At 46.4% G+C, this 23,744-nt stretch overlaps 1 protein-coding gene across 1 annotated transcript in view; it reads left to right on the top strand.

The window, feature by feature from the left end:
* The window catches only part of LOC141160925 (uromodulin-like), a 105,408-nt gene that overhangs the window by 5,774 nt on the left and 75,890 nt on the right, over positions 1–23,744 (top strand). The window contains exons 3-6 of the mRNA XM_073645725.1: positions 620–775; positions 17,055–17,293; positions 17,997–18,119; positions 19,013–19,190. Coding sequence (XP_073501826.1) covers positions 620–775; positions 17,055–17,293; positions 17,997–18,119; positions 19,013–19,190 — 696 coding nt within the window. The remainder of the gene's footprint in view (positions 1–619; positions 776–17,054; positions 17,294–17,996; positions 18,120–19,012; positions 19,191–23,744) is intronic.

Below are 23,744 nucleotides of genomic sequence, written 5' to 3'. Positions count from 1 at the left end.
CTGCCAATCGACGCTTTGTTCTCCTAGAGGTAAGCCACCAGCATAGATGTCCGATGATTGCCCTCTCATAGAGAACACAAGAGCGCTCAAATAAACGAGCGCTCATGGGAATGAGAGAGTCTGCTGAGATAGCTGTTACCTCAACAATCGGCTAAAACATTGCTCGATTGAAAGCCATTTAATGTATATTGTGGCCTTCAGTCATGAGCCCCACTACATCTATAAAATAATCCTCATTGCCTTATGTTTAGGAGGCATCACATCACGTCATAACTGTCTTGTAACATTTTTTTAAATGTGCTATTAACTCAGTCATTCATTTGTAAACTTGCCTGATGAACAGGTGTCTCTGTGCTACAAAGGCTTGCAAATATATATTTTTCAGGTTGGCCAATTAAGGCATCTCTTCTAGATTACTTTTGTTTTTTTGGCATAAAGATATTTCCAAAGAATTTTTCTGGTTAAAACGATATCACTATATAATTTTTTATTGTACATCTTCATACTAATATTAAAATTGTTAAAATAAAATGTCAATTGTAAGAGATCAAGAGATCTAGATTACTACATTTTGGTTTTGTAGTATAAATTCACTATTATATTCTATTGTTTCCTCCAGAATCATCATCCCTGACTTATCTGGTGGACACCACAGGGTCAATGTACGATGATTTTCTAGAGTTGAAGGCTGTGAACAGTTGGCTCCTGGAACGAGTGACTGCCCAATTCCCTTGCGGTGTTCGCCAATATACCATGGTGGAGTTCAATGATCCAAGTATGTTACCAAGACTGTCATTTGGTTAATATTGCATTGCTGGATTTACATTCCAGTTGATATATTTTTGCAGTCAGTCTATCAGTACTAAAAGAGTTTAACCCCATTAACGACATGTGACATATACTTACATCATATGTCGTGTCCCTGACTTTGATGCAGGCTCACACGCTGATCCAGCTTTTTTCCCGACAACTGACATCTGATTTAATCAGCCATCATGTGCCTTTAACAACCGCAGGTGGATTGATGCTCCACCCGCAGCTGTTAACCTGTTAACTCACTAGTATTGGTAAAATCTGCACCAAAAACGCTTATAGGTTATGTTCACACACGTTGGGTTTTGCAGCATATTTTGCTGCTGATTTTTATGCAAATTTTCAGCTGAGTCTTGCAGTACCAGCAAAGTCTATGAGAAACCAGAATTCTTTGTTCACACATGTTTTTTTTTGCTGCATATTGTGTTACTTGGTTGTGTTTTTGAAAAATAGAGCATGTCACTTCTTTCAGTGTTTTTTCAGCAAAAGACGCACCTGCATTCTTGGTGCTTTTTTGCTGCGTTTTTTCACCTATAGGAAGTAATGGGTGGTCAAAAAAACGCATCAAGAACGCATAAAAAAATGCACCAAAAATGCACCAAAACCTGCATTTTTAACGCAGCTGTTTTTCTGCCACAGAGAAGTTGACAGCAGATTTGCACCAGTTTTGCAGCAGAAAAAAACACAACATGTGTGAACATAGCCTACGATTTGACAAAAATGAGCAATGTGTGCAAAATGGTTGTAGGAAATCCTTCAAGTTTGGTTCTAAAGTTTGCAGAATAAATGCAACAAAAATACTTAAAATTTCTATTTTTGCATGCTTTATTACTTTGCAGCATTTTTATATCCATGTTTAACTGTTACATAACTTCCCCAATATATATTCATGCTCAGCTTAGTCTAATAATCATGTGTTTTCAACCGGGAGAAGTTAGTATCTAATCTGAAAATGGCTTACGTCCCAAGAAAACAAGGAAACCAATATGTCCAATGCTTTATTTCCCAAACATCTGCTCCCATGTGTGACGCTCGCAGCCCTACCCTGGGAAGATGGGGGGTTACTCGGAGCCGGGTCAGATGTTTGGTGGGGTTGTAGCCGTGGCCTGGACCCATTCCATGCCCAGGGCCGTCACATTAAAAAAAGGTGGTAAGGGATATCAGGGTTGAGTGGTTGCTATCGACTACGCCACCCGTGGTACCTGGTGAAAGTCACCAGCGCTGCTGCAGTCCTCTGAGGCGTGATATTGTGGCAGCTGAAGTTGATACTACTCCCCACAGGCGGAGCACGGCCTCAGGGCAGAGACGTGGATAGAGGGAGTCGCAGTGGAGGAGGTCTGGTGCTGTGTGGTGCGATGCAGAAATAAAGAGTCCGGAGGCCATAGGGGTTGACTTCCAGGGTTTTTACTCACGGTGGAGCATGCAGCTGCAAGGTTTCTCCCTGCTTCTCACGGGGTTCTGCAGTCACCAGCAACGGGGGTACCACAACCTCCGAGTAATTCAAGTGCTTAATCAGGACCCCGCACCAGAGTGTTCCTAGACTTCAGACTGAGTCCTCTCCTGTCTGTGTGTCAGTAGATAGGCCGTGTCTCCCTCTGAACTACGTGCAGAAAAAGGGTACGGGTGGCGACTCCGCTCCTTCCATTACCCGGTGGGATCCTCTGTGCATTCCGGGCTTCCCTGACTAGGACATAGAGTAGCAAAGTCAGGTGTCGTGGGCCGTTACCCCTTTTGCAGCCGGAATCCCTCTGACTAGGCCAGAATAGCGAGGACAGGTGGTGTACACCGCTCCGTCTGCATCCCCCTGGTATCCTTTTGCGATGGAGCTAGACTCCTAAGCTCCAGGCCTTCTTGGGCAGGGACTTTGACCGGGTTGAGGCAACCGTTAACTCAGACCCGCTCCTCGATGCAAGGCCAGAGCATGAGGACCGTGCCCCCATCAACTGCAGGTTCACACAGAAAGCCACGTTCAGTGATGAAGATCACAAACAAAAGACCATGAGCCCAAGATGGCTGTTTATTAAATATGAATTATTAAGTGTAACCTAAATGTGCATCCTCCACCCTCACCCTCTACATGGTTCCCCTATCTTTTTGTTCCCCAATCTCCCATTATCCCCGCAGGGGCAGCACAATGGTGCCTATTAGCTCCCCCCCCCCCCCGGTGGGAGAAGTGTGGTGTTGGATGTAGAGGTGGGGTCCTGACAATTGCACCGTTCTTACCTCAGAGGAGGGATACCACACCCCATTAAAGAGGTGCAGCATTCCTGTGGCGGTCGAACCCCCAGGGGCGCCACACCCACACAAGAGCTGGTCTATCTAAGGTTCTGCCTAAAGTAGTGATTTTGATGAAGTATATATATGATTCTAAGAACTGGGGTATTTAAACACATGTTCACATGCCAATCCTCCTTTGGTCATATCTTTGTTAACCATGGAGAATCCTTCGTATATCTCCTAACTTGTACTTCACTAGTCTATTTCTTCATATGCCATGAGTCAAATGTATTTCAATATACACCCAGTTTTCCTAGATTCGATTTTTTCTATTGATAACTAAGTGATGGATCACAGTGCTGTGACATGGAAGAAAAAGATAGGAAATTCAACTTCAATTTGAAGTGTTAATGTTCACCTTTTCATCATAAAATTGTGCATTTTCTTTGGTGGATTAGCTGTCTACCACCAAATACTGACACCCAAAATATAGTGGACCCTGTCACTTGCTTGCCAATGTGTTGCTGTGCTTTGACACTGAATATATGGAAATGATAATGAACACCAATATATAAGAAAAGAGGAAAGCTAAAGAGTAAAAGAGTAAAACCATGGCAATAACCGAACATATTTACATGCAATCTGACCCTTAAAGGGTTTTTCCCACGAACAACAGTTCATTTTAAAAATTGTCTGTGTCTCACCGTGTACAGAACATATCACAGCTCCTGGGCAAAGGAAGAAGAAAAAGACAATACAGACATTACAACAGGGGATCACAGAGGATTCATTTTGTGAGGTAAAATATTGTTTAAAAACAGGCAGTGAAATTTTTACCTCACAAAATGAATCCTCCCCTGCCCAGTGTCACTGGGTGTGTCAGAAGTAACAGACAGTCGCCCTGCAGTTGGTTGCAGGAGATCTCTACGTTTGGCATTACAGACCTCTTCTTAGAGGCTGGCTGTCTCTAGGTCACAGCGGCTACCTCCCTCTGGCTAATTAACACCCTGGCCAGGGTGTATAAATACCTTCTGTGTTCCAGAGGGAGGTGCCGCTGATATTCATTACTCCTTGTGAAAGCTTTAGCTAGACCAGTACTTCTTCCTCTCTGGAGCTTGAGGACGTGTGTTCATTTATCTGGAGTCATCTAAAGCTAAGCAATTTCCCCCTATTTGTACTCCCTTGTTGTCTTTAGTGTTCAGTGGGGATCGACTAGTGCTCATCTCCTCCCTTCCCTAGCCTTAGCCATACGCCAGGGAAAGATAGGGCGAGGCAGGCGTGGTGAAGAGCCAATATAGGGTCGTTAGGGGAGACAGGGTGACAATAGACCAGCCTAGGAGATCTCCACTCCCCCCTTTCCCTAGTGTCTGGGCTCCCTTTCCCTTTTCCCTTTGTGTTGCACTAAGTCTTTCCCACACCTTGCGATACACCCAGGAGATGTGGTACACGGTCAGACACAGCCAATTTTTAAGATGAACCTTTGTTCATGGGTAAACCCCTTTAACTACAGGGTGATTCACTCGATACTTTACCCAAAAAATTGCTGTAAATTCTAAGTAAGACAGTCAACAATACTGATATTTGGACTGTACATACAGTATATATATTATATATATATATATATATATATATATATATATATATATATATACAGGTATATATATATATATATATATATATATAATCTTTTGTGAAGTAACGTCATGACTTGCTCAATGGGTATCAATTGATATAATCATATATATAATTACAAGCATTTATTAATCTACTCCATAAGTTGATTGTTTTGATTTGACTTTATATATATATATATATATATATATATATATACAGTATATATACTTGGGACCGGTTTGTATATATGTATGTAGGATGGATAGTTGATCCCTATAAATAAAGGTACCAATTATATGCACAAGGTGGCATAGTAGGATCATTTCATCAGAGAGACTTGTGCAAATCCTTTCTCATGAGACAAAAACAGGTATACATGAAGTTCAATCATTTAGCAGGCTCCTATATTATCCACTATAGAAACACCACAAGGTACATAAAGAATGTATATATAAGTATTCATTTAGCCTGAAATATAGATCGCCATCTATAGGCGGATAATGCTTAGTCACAAAAATCGCTGGTGGGTACAATATCTGGTGGTCCGGGAAGACTGTGTGTTTGCACGCCGACACAGTACAATCTACTCATAAGTTGATTGTTTTGATTGACTTTGATTGACAAATTGGGGCAGTAGCCACAAAGTGCCCAAATGGAGAAATCACAATAAGAGACAAATAAGGTAATTTGCGCTGGACTACGAGATTGCAAGAAGAGGTAAGAAGTGGTAAGATAAAAAGTATATTTTATTATAATAAAACTAGCTATTGAACCCGTTCTATGCCCGGGTGGCGAGCATTTTTATTGGTATATGGTCTCCCATGCTGGTATGTGCTGCCCCCATCCTGTCCCCACCATCCAATCCCGGTATGCGTGGCTCCCCTCATCCCCGATCCTGGTATGCATGGCTCCACTCATCCCCGATCTAGGTATGCGTGGCTCCCCTCATCCCCGATCCCGGTATGCGTGGCTCCCCTCATCCCCGATCCAGGTATGCGTGGCTCCCCCATCCCCGATCCCGGTATGCGTGGCTCTCCTCATCCCCGATCCTGGTATGCGTGGCTCCCCTCATCCTCGATCCCGGTATGCGTGGCTCCCCTCATCCCCGATCCCGGTATGCGTGGCTCCCCTCATCCCCGATCCCGGTATGCGTGGCTCCCCTCATCCCCATATGCGTGGCTCCCCTCATCCCCAATCCCGGTATGCGTGGCTCCCCTCATCCCCAATCCCGGCATGCGTGGCTCCCCTCATCCCCATTTCCGGTATGCGTGGCTCCCCTCATCCCCATTTCCGGTATGCGTGGCTCCCCTCATTCCCATTTCCGGTATGTGTGGCTCCCCTCATCCCCATTTACGGTATGCGTGGCTCCCCTCATTCCCATTTCCGGTATGTGTGGCTCCCCTCATCCCCATTTCCGGTATGCGTGGCTCCCCTCATCCCCATTTTTGGTATGCGTGGCTCCCCTCATCCCCATTTCCGGTATGCGTGGCTCCCCTCATCCCCAATCCCGGTATGCGTGGCTCCCCTCATCCCCGATCCCGGTATGCGTGGCCTCCTCAATCCCCAAATCCTGGTATGCATGGCCTCCTCAATCCCCCATTCCTGGTATGTGTGGCCTCCCTAACGCCCCAATCCTGGTATGTGTGGCCTCCTCAATCCCCCATTTCTGGTATGTGTGGCCTCCTCAATCCCCCATTCCTGGTATGTGTGGCCTCCTCAACCCCCCAATCCTGGTATGTGTGGCCTCCTCAATCCCCCATTCCTGGTATGTGTGGCCTCCTCAATCCCCCATTCCTGGTATGTGTGGCCTCCTCAATCCCCCATTCCTGGTATGTGTGGCCTCCTCAATCCCCCATTCCTGGTATGTGTGGCCTCCTCAATCCCCCATTCCTGGTATGTGTGGCCTCCTCAATCCAAGTATCCTGGTATGTGTGGCCTCCTCAATCCCCTAATCCCTGGTATGTGCGGCCTCCTCAATTCCCCATTCCTGGTATGTGTGGCCTCCTCAACCCCCCAATCCTGGTATGTGTGGCCTCCTCAACCCCCCAATCCTGGTATGTGTGGCCTCCTCAATCCCCCATTCCTGGTATGTGTGGCCTCCTCAATCCCTCATTCCTGGTATGTATGGCCTCCTCAATCCCCCATTCCTGGTACGTGTGGCCTCCTCAATCCCCCATTCCTGGTATGTGTGGCCTTCTCAATCCCCCATTCCTGGTATGTGTAGCCTCCTCAATCCGCAAATCCTGGTATGTGTGGCCTCCCCAATCCCCCATTCCTGGTATGTGTGGCCTCCTCAATCCCCCAATCCTGGTATGTGTGGCCTCCTCAATCCCCCATTCCTGGTATGTGTGGCCTCCTCAATCCCCCATTCCTGGTATGTGTGGTCTCCTCAATCCAAGTATCCTGGTATGTGTGGCCTCCTCAATCCCCTAATCCCTGGCATGTGTGGCCTCCTCAATCCCCCATTCCTGGTATGTGTGGCCTCCTCAATCCCCCATTCCTGGTATGTGTGGCCTCCTCAATCCCTCAATCCTGGTATGTGTGGCCTCCTCAATCCTCCAATCCTGGTATGTGTGGCCTCCTCAACCCCCCAATCTTAGTATGTGTGGCCTCCTCAACCCCTCAATCCTGGTATGTGTGGCCTCCTCAATCCGCAAATCCTTGTATGTGTGGCCTCCTCAATCCGCAAATCCTGGTATGTGTGGCCTCCCCAATCCCCCATTCCTGGTATGTGTGGCCTCCTCAATCCCCCAATCCTGGTATGTGTGGCCTCCTCAATCCCCCATTCCTGGTATGTGTGGCCTCCTCAATCCCCCATTCCTGGTATGTGTGGTCTCCTCAATCCAAGTATCCTGGTATGTGTGGCCTCCTCAATCCCCTAATCCCTGGCATGTGTGGCCTCCTCAATCCCCCATTCCTGGTATGTGTGGCCTCCTCAATCCCCCATTCCTGGTATGTGTGGCCTCCTCAATCCCTCAATCCTGGTATGTGTGGCCTCCTCAATCCTCCAATCCTGGTATGTGTGGCCTCCTCAACCCCCCAATCTTAGTATGTGTGGCCTCCTCAACCCCTCAATCCTGGTATGTGTGGCCTCCTCAATCCGCAAATCCTTGTATGTGTGGCCTCCTCAATCCCCAAATCCTGGTATGTGTGGCCTCCTCAATCCCCCAATACTGGTATGTGTGGCCTCCTCCATCCCCCATTCCTGGTATGTGTGGCCTCCTCAACCCCCCAATCCTGGTATGTGTGGCCTCCTCAATCCCCCATTCCTGGTATGTGTGGCCTCCTCAATCCCCCATTCCTGGTATGAGTGGCCTCCTCAACCCCCCAATCCTGGTATGTGTGGCCTCCTCAATCCCCCATTCCTGGTATGTGTAGCCTCCTCAATCCCCAAATCCTGGCATGTGTGGCCTCCTCAATCCCCAAATCCTGGTATGTGTGGCCTCCTCAATCCCCCATTCCTGGTATGTGTGGCCTCCTCAACCCCCCTATCCTGGTATGTGTGGCCTCCTCAATCCCCCATTCCTGGTATGTGTGGCCTCCTCAACCCCCAAATCCTGGTATGTGTGGCCTCCTCAATCCCCCATTCCTGGTATGTGTAGCCTCCTCAATCCCCAAATCCTGGTATGTCTGGCCTCCTCAATCCAAGTATTTTGGTATGTGTGGACCCCTCATCCCCCAATCACTGCACACATAAAACAATAAACACTTATACTCACCTTCCTTCCTCACCTCTGATCCAGCGCTGCGTCCTGTCTGCAGCAGCTCATGTCGGCATCTGAGCTGCGCGCGCTCTCAGAAGCCGAGGTGAGCTGCTGCCACACATTCACTCCTCTCCACGCCGGGGCTATGGGCGTGGAGAAGCGTGAATATGCTTTCTCTTTAGCGGCGGCCACTGACAGCAGGAGCCGGAGCTCAGCGCTCCTCCGTGGTCGCTACTAAAGAGAATGAATAATCCGTCTTCTCCACGCCCATGGGAGTGGCCTCAGAGGGAATATTCATGTCCCTTTAGCAGCGGGCACACGTGGTAGTGTGCTCCGCTCCTCCACTGCCGCAACCGGCTCCTCCGCCGCCGCCGCCTCCTACTCACCTATCCTCCTTGTTCCCACGCTGCTTGGGGCCCTCACGGGCCCCCTCCGGCCACGGGCCCGGGCCCCATAGCAGTGGCTGTCTTACCTGTAACGGCTGGATGCGGGTCTTCTGTCTGGAGCCAGACTGCGCGTCACGCATGCGCAGTCTATCGAGGCTTCAGACAGAGACCCGCATCTCCCGTTATATTATAGATGACACACAATGGGGAATAAAATAGTAAAATAAGATATGAAGAGGGGATGTAGAAGATGGTCCTGATTCCAGGGAGTCCTGTTTTAGATCAAATTGGTATTAGAAGCAGTTGGTAGATGGGTCACATAGAGGTCAGTTTAGTTTGAGGTGGTGATACACCTTTAATGAAAAAGAGGAGGGTGGGTTAGGTTTTAGGTTGTCTTACAAAATAGCTGAATCAGGATTCCGTGTTTGTACCTGGGGTGGGTCTAGGTATTCAATGTGATAAAACGGTCCCGTAGGGCGCTGTGGATCCAACGGAGGAAATGCTACAGGAAAGAACACAAGGGTAAGATGAAAACCTGGTGGTTATAAGTGACCGTACCTGGCTGACAGGGCAGTGTCCATGGACCTCCTAAGAATGGATGGGAGGTTGGTAAGCGAGGTGATATGGCCCTTTTTGTAACCTAGATAGAGAATGCACATGGATTATATATGGGTGGTCTCATCAATATCAATTCTGTAGATATGAGATCTAAACGTACCTACTGACAGAAATTGGATGTTGGAGTTACTGTACTTATGTGGAAAGAAGTACAAATCTGATCCCGTGGTCAGAAGTGCTTGTGGTGGTAGCCCCAATGTGCAATTGGTGCGATGCAAAGAACTGGTACGGTACAGTGGTAGCTGTGTAATATGTGTTAATACCCTGATTCTGGTGAAGACAGCAGGTGGCGTTAGCTTTGCTGCAGTCTGCAAATCTGTAGGCACAATCACAGTTCCACATCAGAGGGTCATACCTTCTTTGGCTGTGGTAGATGGTTACAGGATGCGGCTGGTAGAATGCCGGTGGGTGGCTTACCTCCTTAAGGGTACCTTGTCGGGTGGTAGAGCCCGTGCGGTGGTGGGGTAAGTGGTTGGTGAAGCTGGAGCGGCGCATTGTGGCGCAGAGTCCCGACCGGTGACTCGTGCTCTCAATGATCCTGGCGCGTTAGCGGTGCAGGACCTGCGTGACATCACAGTCACGTGATCCTCACGTGACAGGCTGAAGACGGAGCAGCAGGAGGACCAAAATTCCTACGCGTTTCGGAGGCGTTCGGCTTCCTTCATCAGGGATGGTCCTGCTGCTGTAAGTGGTCCATTATAAATGGAGATCATTGGAATGCAAAAAGTTCGATCTCGCTATTCAAGCCCCGTGGTATGAGCGTGTCCATTTTGAAGATCCAGGAACTTTCTGTACGGGACATTCTTTGATGTAATCCCCTTTTCTCCAATGCTTTGGTACAATCTGTATCCCTATTATCTGTGTGCCTTGTATATGTCCCCCATGTACCCAAGTTTAGAAAGGGGATGACCCATAAAGCGATTTTTGAAGTTCCGTAGGTGCTCATTAATGCGTTTGCTCATGGGGCGTTTAGTGCGACCTACGTAGTATTTGCCACAGGGGCATTTTAGACAGTATATGACTCCTTGTGAGGAACATGTGATGAAGTCCATAATAGGGTATTCGTTTTGGTCTGTTTTAATTATTTTGTGTTTGCTAGTGAGCGAGTACCTGCAGACGTTGCACTTTTTGCAGGGGTAAAAGCCATGGAGATTTTTCGTGAATGGGGCAGATATGATTTTTGAAGTATGTGGGTTCCTAACTGATGGGGCGATAAGGTTGCCCAAATTATTGGCTTTCCTAAAAATAAATTTGGGTTGTGGTAGTAGTTTTCCTCCAAGAATTTTGTCATCCTTTAGGACGTCCCAGTGTTTTTTTTACTATTTTACGTAATAGATTTATATTCAAATTAAATTGTACAATAATTGGGATGTCTCCTAAGAGTTCATTGGATATAGGGTTTATTTCATCAGTTTCTGTATACTGATTTTTATCACGTAGCAACATAATTCTAGGGATTTTTTTAACCTGACTTTTAACTGTTTCCAGAAGAGGTGCCTGATATCCTTTTTCTAAGAATTTCTTAGTCAAAATACCAGCTTCCTCATCAAAGTCTTGTAGTTGGGAGCAATTGCGGTGTAGTCTCATATATTGGCTGCGAGGTATATTTAATAGCCAATTAGGTAGGTGGCAGCTATCATTTGGAATAAAGCTATTGGCTTCCGTTGGTTTGGAATAGGTCCTGGTATGGAGATCACCCTTATTAATATATATGTTGAGGTCCAAAAAATTAATTTGTTGTGTACTTGTATTGGAGGTAAATTCAAGATGAAAATCGTTTTTATTGATCTCCTCTGGGAATCGATTGAGTGAGTCTTGGTCGCCCGACCAGATGAAGAAAATGTCGTCTATGAACCATTGCCAGAGGACCAGGTTCACACGCAGCTCCTCCCCGGGGCAGATGGTAGACTCTTCCCACCTGCCCACATAGAGGTTAGCATATCATATATAATCCATGTGCCTTCTCTATCTAGGTTACAAAAAGGGCCATATCACCTCGCTTACTTCTCTTGTACCAACCTCCCATCCATTCTTAGGAGGTCCAGGGACACTGCCCTGCCAGCCAGGTACGGTCACTTATAACCAGGGGTGGATTAAGAGTAGCCAGGGCCCTGGGCAGTTTAGAAGGCGTGGGCCCCCCCCCAGGTACCACATGTATCACGTGACATGTCACATGATCTTCATTTGATCGATCATGTGATAGGTCATGTGAGTAACACACAGAAGTTCTGATCACATCTATAGACGGAAAATGGCGGAATTTTTTTTCCATTATGTACAACCCTATACATAACATAGAACTATATATAGCAGAACAGGGGTGGGAGATTAATGTTCCCAAGGGGCCACATGAGAGGCCATGACTGTTGTGGAGGCCGAACCAATAGGCTGAAATTAATTCTGCTCAATATTAATATTAACAAAATAATAAAAAAAGTATATTAATTGTATGACTTAATATTGAGCAGAATTAAGTATGCTGACATCACCCTATATACAGTATGAGTCCCCACATAACTCCCTATGCACAGTATAAGCCCCACATAGCTCCTTATATACAGTATGAGCCCCACGTAGCTCCCTATATACAGTTTGAGCCCCCAAATAGCCTCCTATATACAGTATTAGCCCCACATTGCCTCCTATATACAGTATGAGCCCCATATAGCTCCCTATATACAATATGAGCCCCACATAGCTCCCTATATACAGTATGAGCCCCCATAGCCTCCCTATATACATTATGAGCCCCCCACATAGCTCTTTATATACAGTATGACCCACACATAGCCTCCCTATATACAGTATAAGCCCCACATAGCCTCCTATATACAGTATCATTCCCCCACATAGCCTCGTATATACAGTATGAGCCCCTCACATAGCCTCCTATATACAGTATGAGCCCCTCACATAGCTCCTTATATGCAATATGAGCCCCAACATAGCCTCCTATATACAGTATGAGCCCCACATAGCCTCCCTATATACAGTATGAGCCCCACATAGCCTCCCTATATACAGTATGAGCCTCCCACATAGCCTCATATATGCAATATGAGCCCATCACATAGCTCCTTATATACAATATAAGCCCCAAAATAGCCTCATATATACAATATGAGCCCCCAAATAGCTCCTTATATACAATATGAGCCTGTACATAGCTCCCTTCTCTGATCGACTGTCGGTTCCACAGCCAGTTCAGAGAATGATCGAATCCCTCTCTGGGGGCGGCAAAATGCAGCCGCCAGGGAGACACCTCTGACCACTACATGAGGTGGCCCGAAGCCACCCCCCTGACGGCTGTACCCCGGTCACCTGCCCTTCCTCTTCCCCTAGGTACGGTCCTATACAGTCTATATGAGAATACATGACTGGTATCTATAATATAATCAGAGATGTGTCCGTCTGTTCGAAGCCTTTATAGACTATGCACGCAATGCGCCTGCGCAGTCTGGCCAGAGACAGAAGAACACATCAGACATTACAGGTGAGAGGCAGGAGGACGAGGATAAAGGATTGTGATGCCAGAGATCACGGTATGCGTAAGAGCTGACTGCATACTGCTATCTCCGGCGCCATTAGGACACATACCTCGATCTCCATTTTGTTGAAGACACTGTGCAAATTTGTCTTCAACAAAATGGCGCCAGAGATCGCAATTAGTGTTAAGCGAATTTGTTCGACATTTCAAATTCGGGTTCGTATTCGGGGTTGCGGCTTGTTCGCGCCAAAAAAATAGTCTCCGCCCATGAAGATCCCTGATTTTCCACGCTGTCACGCAAATAACTAATCGCAATATGTCCAGGCACGAACTCTGGCGCCACACTCCTCCAGCCTCTCCGGAGATCGAGGACGCGCTGCAAGGGGGAGGGGAAAAGGTGAGTCGGAGTGTTTTTTTGTTTTTTTTATGGATGGAAGAACAGCAGAACAGGCAGGATGGGGGAGCATATACCAGGATGGGAGATCTGGATGGGGGAGCATATACCAGGATGGAGGAGCATGTACCAGGATGGGAGACCTGGATGTGGAAGCATGAACCAGGATGGGGGACCTGGATAAGGGGACCATATACCAGGATGGGGGGGAGCATGTACCAGGATGGGGGACCTGGATGTGGGAGCATGGACCAGGATGGGGGACCCGGATAAGGGAGCCATATACCAGGATGGTGAAGAGCATGTACCAGGATGGGGGACCTGTATAAAGGGACCATATCCCAGGATGGGGGGAGCATATACCAGGATGGGGGACCTGGATGTGGGAGCATGGACCAGGATGGGGGACCCAGATAAGGGGACCATATACCAGGATGGTGGGGAGCATGTACCAGGATGGGGGACCTGGATAAAGGGACCATATACCAGGATGGGGGGAGCATATACCAGGATGGGGGACCTGGATGTGGGAGCATGGACCAGGATGGGGGACTCAGATAAGGGGACCATATACCAGGATGGGGGGAGCATATACCAGGATGGGAGACTCAGATGGAGGAGCATATACCAGGATGGGGGAGCATACACCGGGATGGGGGAGCATTCGGTTTCAGTCATGGGATCTGGTCCGGCGCCGCTTCAGTCATTGCTTTGAGAATACAGAGAAGTTGATGTAACCCCGGCCCTGATTGACAGCCGGCCTCAATGTAGAGCCACTGTCAGTCAGTGCTGGGGGCGCAGTTATAGGGCACGCTCTGTATGCTCAGTGGTGACCGAACTGGCACGTCCCGCCCCCATGACTGAAACAGATTGCTGGCGAGGAGAATAAAGTTCATTTTCTCCCCGCTGCATTCAGCTGCTGGGCAGCATAATAACGTTGTTAACCTGTAGATTAACTGTTATATATGCAGGTTAATAGCTTTATTTCTGATGAAAGGATCCCTTTAATTCTGTAGCACAATATTTCAATGAAATGGTGCCGGAGTCAGTGCATGCGCATAGCACGCTATCCGGCACCATTTTATTGAAGACACTGTATGCAAATTCGCATACAGTGTCATAAAAAAAAAAAGGCGCCGTAAATGTACTAAGAAAAAAGCTCGCCACCCAGGTGTAGAATGAGTTCAATAGCTGGTACGATATACTGTCGTACAGACATCAGATGTTATATACTATACACATTGTTATACCCCATCTGGCGTCTGTACCACAGTATACCATACACTAATCTGTATACTGGATGTGATATATTATGTACAGGGATATACACTGTACAGATCACACCTGGACCTGCACACAGGACCTCACATATCATATATGGAGCAGTATAGTATGTGATGTCCTGTAGGTTCAGGGTTGATCAGTCAATGTAGGATCCTGTCTGCTGATGCCTGTGGACGCTCTGCTGGGGCTCACTGTGATTTATTGCAGGACTCTGAATTTTCCTGCAGATCTGGTGACGCTTGAGCCAATGACCCAGAGTGACCTGATCTGCAGCAAAGATCAGAGTCCTTGCAATAAGTCACACAGAGCCCCAGCAGAGCAGCCACTGACCTGACACTATGGAATCCTGTGTGCACTTATCAGGAGGGGAGCAGGGTCCTGCAGCCCCCTCCTCACTCCAGACATCCTGCCCTCGGCCCAACCTGATTTACCGCCATCCACTGAGGTCCAATGCACGAGCTCCTCTCCGGCAGGATGATGTAGCTCCAGGCACCGCTGTGTGACGTCAGTCCTGGAGACGCAGCCAGTGCAGTGCAGGGGGCATGTCTGCCTCCCTGTGATGCGACTGGCCGGCGTCTAACAGCATGTAGGTACAGTGCGGTCCCCCTGCCTCTGCCCTGCAGGAAACATTATAATGAGGGCAATCTGGCCATGGGCCCCACAGAGCCTCGGGCCCCGGGTGGTAGTCCAGATCATCCTCATTATAATCCGCCTATGCTTATAACCACCAGGTTTTCATCACCTATTTCTGATCTTACCCTTGTGTTCTTTCCTGTAGCATTTCCTCCTTTGGATCCACAGCGCCCTACGGGACCGTTTTATCACATTGAATACCTAGACCCTCCCCAGGTACAAACACGGAATCCCGATTCAACTATTTTGTAAGACAACCTAAAACCTAACCCACCCTCTTCTTTTTCATTCAAGGTGTATCACCACCTCAAACTAAACTGACCTCTATGTGACCCATCTACCAACTGCTTCTAATACCAATTTGATCTAAAACAGGACTCCCTGGAATCAGGACCATCTTCTACATCCCCTCTTCGTATCTTATTTTACTATTTTATTCCCCATTGTATGTCATTTTATTCTAATAAAATATACTTTTTATCTTACCACTTCTTACCTCTTCTTGCAATCTCGTAGTCCAGCGCAAATGACCTTATTCGTCTCCTATGTTGATTTACATGACATTTTTTTAAATATGATTCTTAATTGTGTGTGTGCACTTCTGGTTCAAAGTGCCACCATTAACTATTGGTTGTTAAATAAACATTTTTTATTCATTCAATTTCAGTTTTGAGTTTGTTTCATGACCATAATTTCAGTTTTTTTCTTCCTTAGGCATATGTATTCTTTCCAAATGGTCTGCCATTCTAGGGTCTAGGCAGATATATGTCAATAATATTTCTTTGAAGCTTATTATGCTACCTGACAAGCATATATTACTGTATTGACATATATTCTGAGTCCAGTACGTGTCTTAACAATACCTTGGTTCATGACAAGTGAGAGTGCAATCAACCTCAGCGACAGCATTGAGAAATATCTTGCCGCCTTGTTGCCCCGTCGGTCGTCTCCACCATGAGATAGACTTGCTGCACACCTTTCTGCGCATCTGTAGTTTGTGTGCCGCTCGCATTTCACTCCTACAAAATTCCTTCTTCATTTGTTAACAATGTACAGATACAGTTCGGAGGAGTGTGTTTTCATTGTGAAAACTTATTGGAAAACTGTGTCCTTAAAGAGGTGCCCAATTGAGTTTTTAAAGAAGTTTGAAGGTCCAAATCTGCCAACCTAATCCGTGTATTCTGTTATTGGTGAATAAGCTGGAACGTACACTGGATAAACATGATGGAGGATGTCCGAAAATGTCTGAGGAATCAATTCAAGATGTGAAACAACGACTTCTGGCATCTCCACATAAATCGTTGTACAGACTTTCACAGGAGACAGGCATGTCGTTACCCACATGTCAACGAGCTGCCAAGAAAGGTCATGTTTGTCCGTACAGAGTCACTGTCATTCGGAATAGAAAGGGTCCGATCAAGAGAAAATAATTTGTTATTGCCGGTATTTTTCCTTTAGGGCCATTTGAAGGGTTGGGTGTAAATTAACAAGCCACGAACATTACAGGCCTCCGAGACAGCATAGAGCGAGAAATTCAGGCTATGACCCCAGACATCCTGCAGTATACACTTAACAATATGGAATTGTGCGAGAAGGCTTGCTTGGATGTGAACGGTGGACATTATCAACAACTGCTTTAAAACAACAGTCCAAATTTCAGTATGATAGATCATCTCTTTTAGAAGTTACAGCAATTTTCTGGTTAAAGTAACGAGTGAATCCCCTTGTACTATCTTGATAAAACAGTGAAAAAGAAGGCATGAAAACGACTGCTGTGCCTATGCAGAGCTCTGAATTATATCTACTTCATTACAAGATTTATATGATAAGTCAGATACAATTTGTGCAGGGTGGACATTCCTCGTAATGGTATTCTAATTGTTATTTTCTCATTGATTTTCTAGCTGTTGGACCTGTTAGGATAACTGACTCAAACAAAGAATTTGATGAATTCTTTAACAGTCTGGTGGCCACCGGAGGTGGTGATTGTCCAGAGTTGGCCATGCAAGGACTTAAGCTGGCATTGGAAAACTCCCCACACAATTCTCTCATCCTGGTGCTAACAGATGCGTCTGCTCTGGACTACTGGGATACAGACCTCATAAACCATATCTACTTACTAATAGCATTCTCAAGATCTCAGGTACAATAATAATATAGTATTACATTGTCTATAGCAATAGATTTGATCTGTCTTTATAAAACTAAATTACAATCCTTGCTCAGATAAGTAGAAGTGTATTAGATATAGTGAAGTTAAGAATGTTGTACATGAGCTTCTATCCTCAGTTTGTTTTGTAAATATTCGTTTTCTTCATGTGTGGGTGGGCTTTTCTTTTAGCTTTGATCAGTTAGCTGACCCTCCTCTCCAATGCCCATCTTCCCTCTCATAACATGGGTCTCACACATAGGATGATGTATATAGACCATCCCTTCTCTCTCCTCTTTTCTGTGCCTTTATTAAAAGTATTGTACATGGATTAGAAACATATGACTACTTTCATTCATAAACAGTGACATTTCTGTCCATAAGCTGTGTCTGGTTCAATGGAGCTAAGATGTAATACATGACCCAACCTATAGGCAAGTGTGGTGTTGTTTCTGGAAGAAAGCTGCCTAATTTTTCCAATTTTGTAAAATTCTTTTCAAACATCAGCTGAGGGTGGATTGTCATTGTGGACTTCCGACCACTAAAAATGGGCGGAATTTAAATGTATAGATGATTTTTTATAGTAGAAGAATAAAGATCAGCGATAAAGACAGAAATTATAAGGGTATAAAAATTTGGGGCTTCTATAATTTAATAAATTATGTTTATAAAAGTCTTTAAATATTTTTATTTTCAGGTTTTCTTCCTTATAACCGGCCTCTGCGGATCCATAAATAGTCCAGATTTCCTTATCTATAGAGATATTTCTGCTGCCAGTTTTGGACATGTTTTTCAAGTTTCTTTGTCAGACCTGAATAAAGTAAGTCATCAACTTATGAGTTATATTCGGTATGGGTCATTTAGGACCTGTTCACATGTCCATTCAGACATTCCGTTTGTCCATTCCATTTTAGGAACAAATGAGATAAGTGATCAGTTGCATCAGTTATCCAAATGGAAACAGAGGGGCCACATTAATTATTATGGGGTCCATTTGTTATCTGTTTTTTAGAATGGAAAACAAAGTCCTGCACTGTGTGTACAATATTGGAAGCACTGACAGTGCTTTCTTCTCTGGACCCAATAATCATTTGACCCGAATTATTAAAGTATGTGTAAAATATGTTAAAATATGTTAAAATGCCTCCCAACAGGTCTTGGGGAAAATGGGGGAAAATGGCTTGAACTGGTTATTACACATTGTGATTGTCCAAAAATTTGTAACATACATGTAAAATATGTGTAACACAAAAACCTAATTGCATGTTCCCTTTAAGCCTCATTCAGACATCTGTGTATAATGGTCGGTGTGTTGACAATAATGCACAGACTGACAGTGGGTCTCCTGACCCAAACATGACAGCTTCATAGGCATGTACAAGAGTGTCAAGTATAGGACAGGATACCCGAGACCAGTCGTGTAAGGACTGTGATACACGGATGTCTGAATGAGACTTTAAAATCTTCTGCTGCCTAGGCCACATTAACATGTTCAGTATTTGGTCAATATTTTACCTGAGTATCTGTAAGCCAAAACCAGGAGAGGAACAAGCAGAGGAAAATTATAATAGAAACACATCACCACTTCTGCATTTTTCACCCACTCCTGGTTTTGGCTTACAAATACTCATGTAAAATACTGACCAAATACTGAGCGTGTAAACATGACCTTATACAAAGTTGACTTCACCATATACTGTGGCTCATTTTCAGGTCTTTCACTACTTGGACCTCACCCTTTCAAGACCATTAAACAGCTTTGTGCGCCTCTTCTCTGGGGAGTATAGTGATGGATATAATTCTGGAAACTTTACTGTAGAAGACAATTTTACGTCCTTAATAATAACCACAGATGGGGTGATCTATTCCATACAAATACTGGGACCTGACTGTAAGTACCCTAATTATGGACTTATAAAAATGCTACAACACATGTACAACACCATGGAATTATGGTGCTTTAGAAGTAAATAATAATAAAAATAATAATAATGTAGAGACAGAGACCCTGATTCCAGCAATGTGTCTCTTAGTGTGTTGTTTGCTGTAGTTTTGATAAAATCACTGTGCATTTTGCTGCTCACCGATGGGATACCATAAACCTCTTGAGAGATTCCCTTTTAAGATTTGGCTGGGGCTATAGCCAGAGATGAGACTAGTCCAGCACCACCCTTGATTGGGTTTTCCCAGTGCTGCTAGAGGTGATTGACAGATCTCTACCTGTGTACAAACATGTCAAACTCGGAGAACAGGGAGTTATGTTGGTATAAAATACATTTTATTTAATATATGTACAACAAATGTGGTCAAGAAACAGTACAAATAGAATAGAACGACAGAGAAGAATAAATTGGCCCAGCTGAAAAACACCCTGGGTAAAACCGTCTGCAGAAAGTGCAGTGCAGGTAGATGGATGCTGGGTTGGCCTATGCACTAAATAGTCATTATATCTGAGGACAATGCCAACAAAGTTACAAGAATAAAGATATTGAGAAGCATAGGCTTTACCAGACAAGTGTGGAGGTGTACCAGATCATAGAGGCGAGCAAGGGGTGACCTCGACGAGCGTTTTGCAACGCTATCCGGTGCTTTCTCAAGAGGCAAGAGTACAAACATGGAAGAAACCTGTCAATCACTTTGTGTGGTGCAGGGAGACCAACCAGGGGAGGTGCCGACTTGTCTCTACTCTAGCTATGGTCACCAGCCAAATCTTTAAATAATTTTTTATCTGAAATGACAAGTGATTCAGAGAAAAATATACCTGGCTGCAATCGTGCAGCCATGCTCAGATTCACACATTTTCCTGTGTGGACAACAAGAATCAGCTGACAGATCCCCTTTAAGGCACACTGTACAACACTTATCTCAGGATTCACTCCTTTTATCAATGATATACAAGTTCTCTCAAGAGTACCTACATCCTTTTAGTTCCACTATGTGACAGGCCTGGAGATCAGTGGGAATCCAAGCCCTGAGAGTCCAGAAAACACTTTTCACATCTATGCTCCATGCGCACAACACAGAGAATTGTCCGGGCTCATAGACTTTCTATTGAGCCTGTGCATCACTTTGTGTGCCACTTTTGCAGAAGCTCAGCACTTCTCCTTTCTCGGCACAGGTGACAAGTGTTTTGAGAGATCAGTGGGGGGTTTAAGGCCCTGGATTCATTCCGATTTGCAGGTCTGTCACATGTTAGAAATTTAAAAAAAAAAGTGTAGGTATTCTTAAAATCAATTTAAATCAAACAGCTGGAAAAGATCTTTTAGGAACTTCTTAATCGATGACTACTACCTTTAAGACATTCCTGACAAATCTGTTGTGGTCTGAATCCTGAGATAAGTGCCTCATGTTGTCCCGCATATTTTAAAGGGAATCTGTCGCAAGGTTTTTGCTTCCCCATCTAATAGCAGCATGATGTAGGAGCAGAAACGCTGATTCCAGCGATGTGTCACCTACTGGGCTGCTTGCTGCAGTTTTGATAAAATCACTGTTTTCTCTTCTGCAGATCTAGCAGTTCTCTGAATGCTGAGCTGTGTATAACCCCACCCACCTCACTGATTGACAGCTTTCTGTCTACACTGTGCATAGGCAGAAATACGCCAATGAGTGGTAGGGGTGGAGTTATGCAGAGCTCATGAATATGGAGAACTATATGGCAGTGATAATCTCCTGCTGATAAATAAGTATCAAAACTATAGTAAGCAGCCCAGTAAGTGGCACATCGCTAGAATCAGGTTCTCTGCCTCTGCATGATATTGATCTCAGATTAGGTGTCAAAAACTTGGATTCCCTTTAATCTGCTTTATATTGTGATTGGAATACGAGCATCTCCTAATTGCTAAGGCTACATTTGGGGTTGCATTATGATGGTAGCACTAATCCACATAGTTTCATTCACTTTTCTCTTAAAGTACAGTATATTAATATGCTATAATGTGTAAATGTTATGGTGTATTAGGTGCTGATTGTGCACCTTTGAGTGCTTGTGTGGTACCCTGCTGTGCATTGGTGCCACAGAACCCAGAAGGGTGCATGGATGGACTTCTCCACAAGAGGCCCTCACACCTTCACACACCTCCACCCTACCACCTCAGACCAGCACAGGGAGCCCTTTATGGATATATAAAGGGAGAGTGGAGCTAGGCAGCTCAGTTAGTCAGAGTTTAGTGTTTGGAGTCAGACAGAGAGAGTCTGAGAGCGTGCTGACGCTCAGAGAGCAGCGAAGAGGCAGCAAGCTGGCTGCTGTGCTTAGGCGAGCCAAGGCCTACAGCACGTGTGAAGGCCTAGTGAGGGCCCTGAGTATGGCCGAAGGCGAGAGGAGAAGGAAGAAGTAGCGAGGGGGCAGAGGAGCATACAAGGCTCACCCCGATATATATACCGGACACCGGGTCCGCGCCTACAGGGACCCTTAATACCCAGTAGGAACCACCGGAACCCCTGGAGGACTACAGGTCCCAGGTTCACCAAATGCTGATTGCAGTACCAGGGCTAGGAGTCACGGAGGCCCCAGCGTCCAGGGAGAGTGATCTCCAAAGAGAAGGCCCTACCACCAGGTCAGCAGGTGCAAGGAGAGACAGTAACCAAGCTAGGCCTAGTTCCAGGCAGGCCAGAAGCTTAGAGAGTAAAGCCATGGATCAGGAGGCCCTATACCCACTCACTGGGGAGAGTCCAAAAGTGCGCCCTTCATCCGGAGTACCCTGGACCGTGCCTGCAACATCACCAGTAAAGGTACTGAAGCTTACCCCCGTGTGAGTGTCCATCCTTTCCTCCGGGACCGTCCTGCCATCTCTCCCCTGCACCACCATCCATTACACCCCACACTGCCCTGGAAGAAGAGGGGCGTAACCGTGAGAATCGGAGAGGCGTAACCGCTGGAAGCGCGCGAAGCCCAGGACACGCCCCGCCCCTGACGTCGAACCAGGAAGCGTCAGGTCCTGGAAGGAGCCCAGAGGATGCTCTGATGTCAGACGCGAGCGACGCAAGGTCCTGGAAGAATACCGTCGCCCGCGGAGCTGCGGCCTACCTGATAAGAAGTGAAGAAGGTAGGCTCCGGTTCACTAGGGGGGCGCAACCATGGCCGACGACGAGCAAGCCGCCGGAGCACCGTTTAACGCTCCTGATGCCCAACCTGCACCCGGCGCTGCACAGGCCAGAGCGGTCGCTCCACCAGCAGGGGTCATGACCCTGTTGATACCCATGGCCCTGCCGTATATCCCTGGAGCGAAGTGGCTCCCCCAGTATAATGGCAAGCTGGACACCCTGTCTGGATTCAAGAGAAATATATGCGGCGTGCTGGACATGTATTCTATGACCGGTAAACAGAGAGCTGCCGTTGTGCTGGGACAATTGACTGGTGCCGCAGAGCGGTAAGTTGAAACCTGACCAGCCCCAGAGTAGGAATCAGTATCCATCATCATTAAGAGACTGAAAACTGTGTTTTAAAACCGCACTGAGACAGATCTCTGGATGAGGTTCTACCACTGTGTCCAGAAACCTGAGGACAGTGTCCGGGACTACGCCTGGCACTTACAGGAAACCCTGCGGGCCCTGAAACAGGTTAGTCCAGCCAGCATACAGAATGAAAATAAAATGCTGACGGAATAGTACATCCGGGGGTTGAGGTCCCAGGAGGAGAGCAGAACTGTACGGTGGTGGGCCTTAGATCATCCAGATGCCACCTTTGACACCCTTAAGGACATGACTATAAAGGGTCTGCAGCCCCTGGAAACATAAGATACTGCTATCCAACGTTACCAGGGTGGGGCCACCCCAGTGCCCGCTGCGCCCACTGCTCCTTCATTATCGGCTGAAACAAAGATGCAAACAGTGGCTCCTAGCGAGCAGGAAAGCCTACGCTCTGAAGTGCGCCAGTTAAGTAAAACCCTGGCCACCGTCCTGAGCACCCTTCAGCTACAGACAGAGCCTGAGCCAGAAGGAAGGATCCTACTCACCGACAGCCCTGAGGATGTCCCCTGGATGAGGAGAAGAAGGAGGACAACGCCACCCCGTAGGAGGACCACGCCACCCCGGAGGAGGATAACGCCACCCCGTGGGAGGACCAACGACCAATATCACCCTCCAGGAGAATTCATCTGCTACCGCAGCCAGAAGGCAGGCCACACAGCACGGAACAGTCCTTTAAACGAGCAAACCCTGGGGCCGAGGGCCGACACCCAGGAGTAGACCCATCAGGCCCATCAAACTGGTACCATCGGTTCGTGAGAGGAAGACCTTTCCTGTCCATTGTGCTGGATAGCATCGCGACACCTGCCCTGCTGGACACTGGATCTCAGTTAACCATCATGCCTGATGTCCTCTACAACAGGTTCTGGTCCGTAGACTAACTTCACCCGCCAGCTCCAAACCTTTGCGTCTATGCCTCCAATGGCCTTCCCCTTAACCTAGTCGGGGTTAAGGATGTGGCAGTAAAGGTAGGAAGAGTGGA

Source organism: Phyllobates terribilis, unplaced genomic scaffold (genome assembly GCF_046119375.1).
Source record: "Phyllobates terribilis strain yellow unplaced genomic scaffold, ASM4611937v1 Scaffold_9__5_contigs__length_417890890, whole genome shotgun sequence".
NCBI classification, from domain to species: domain Eukaryota; kingdom Metazoa; phylum Chordata; class Amphibia; order Anura; family Dendrobatidae; genus Phyllobates; species Phyllobates terribilis.
This window is presented reverse-complemented; position numbering and strand designations above follow the sequence as displayed.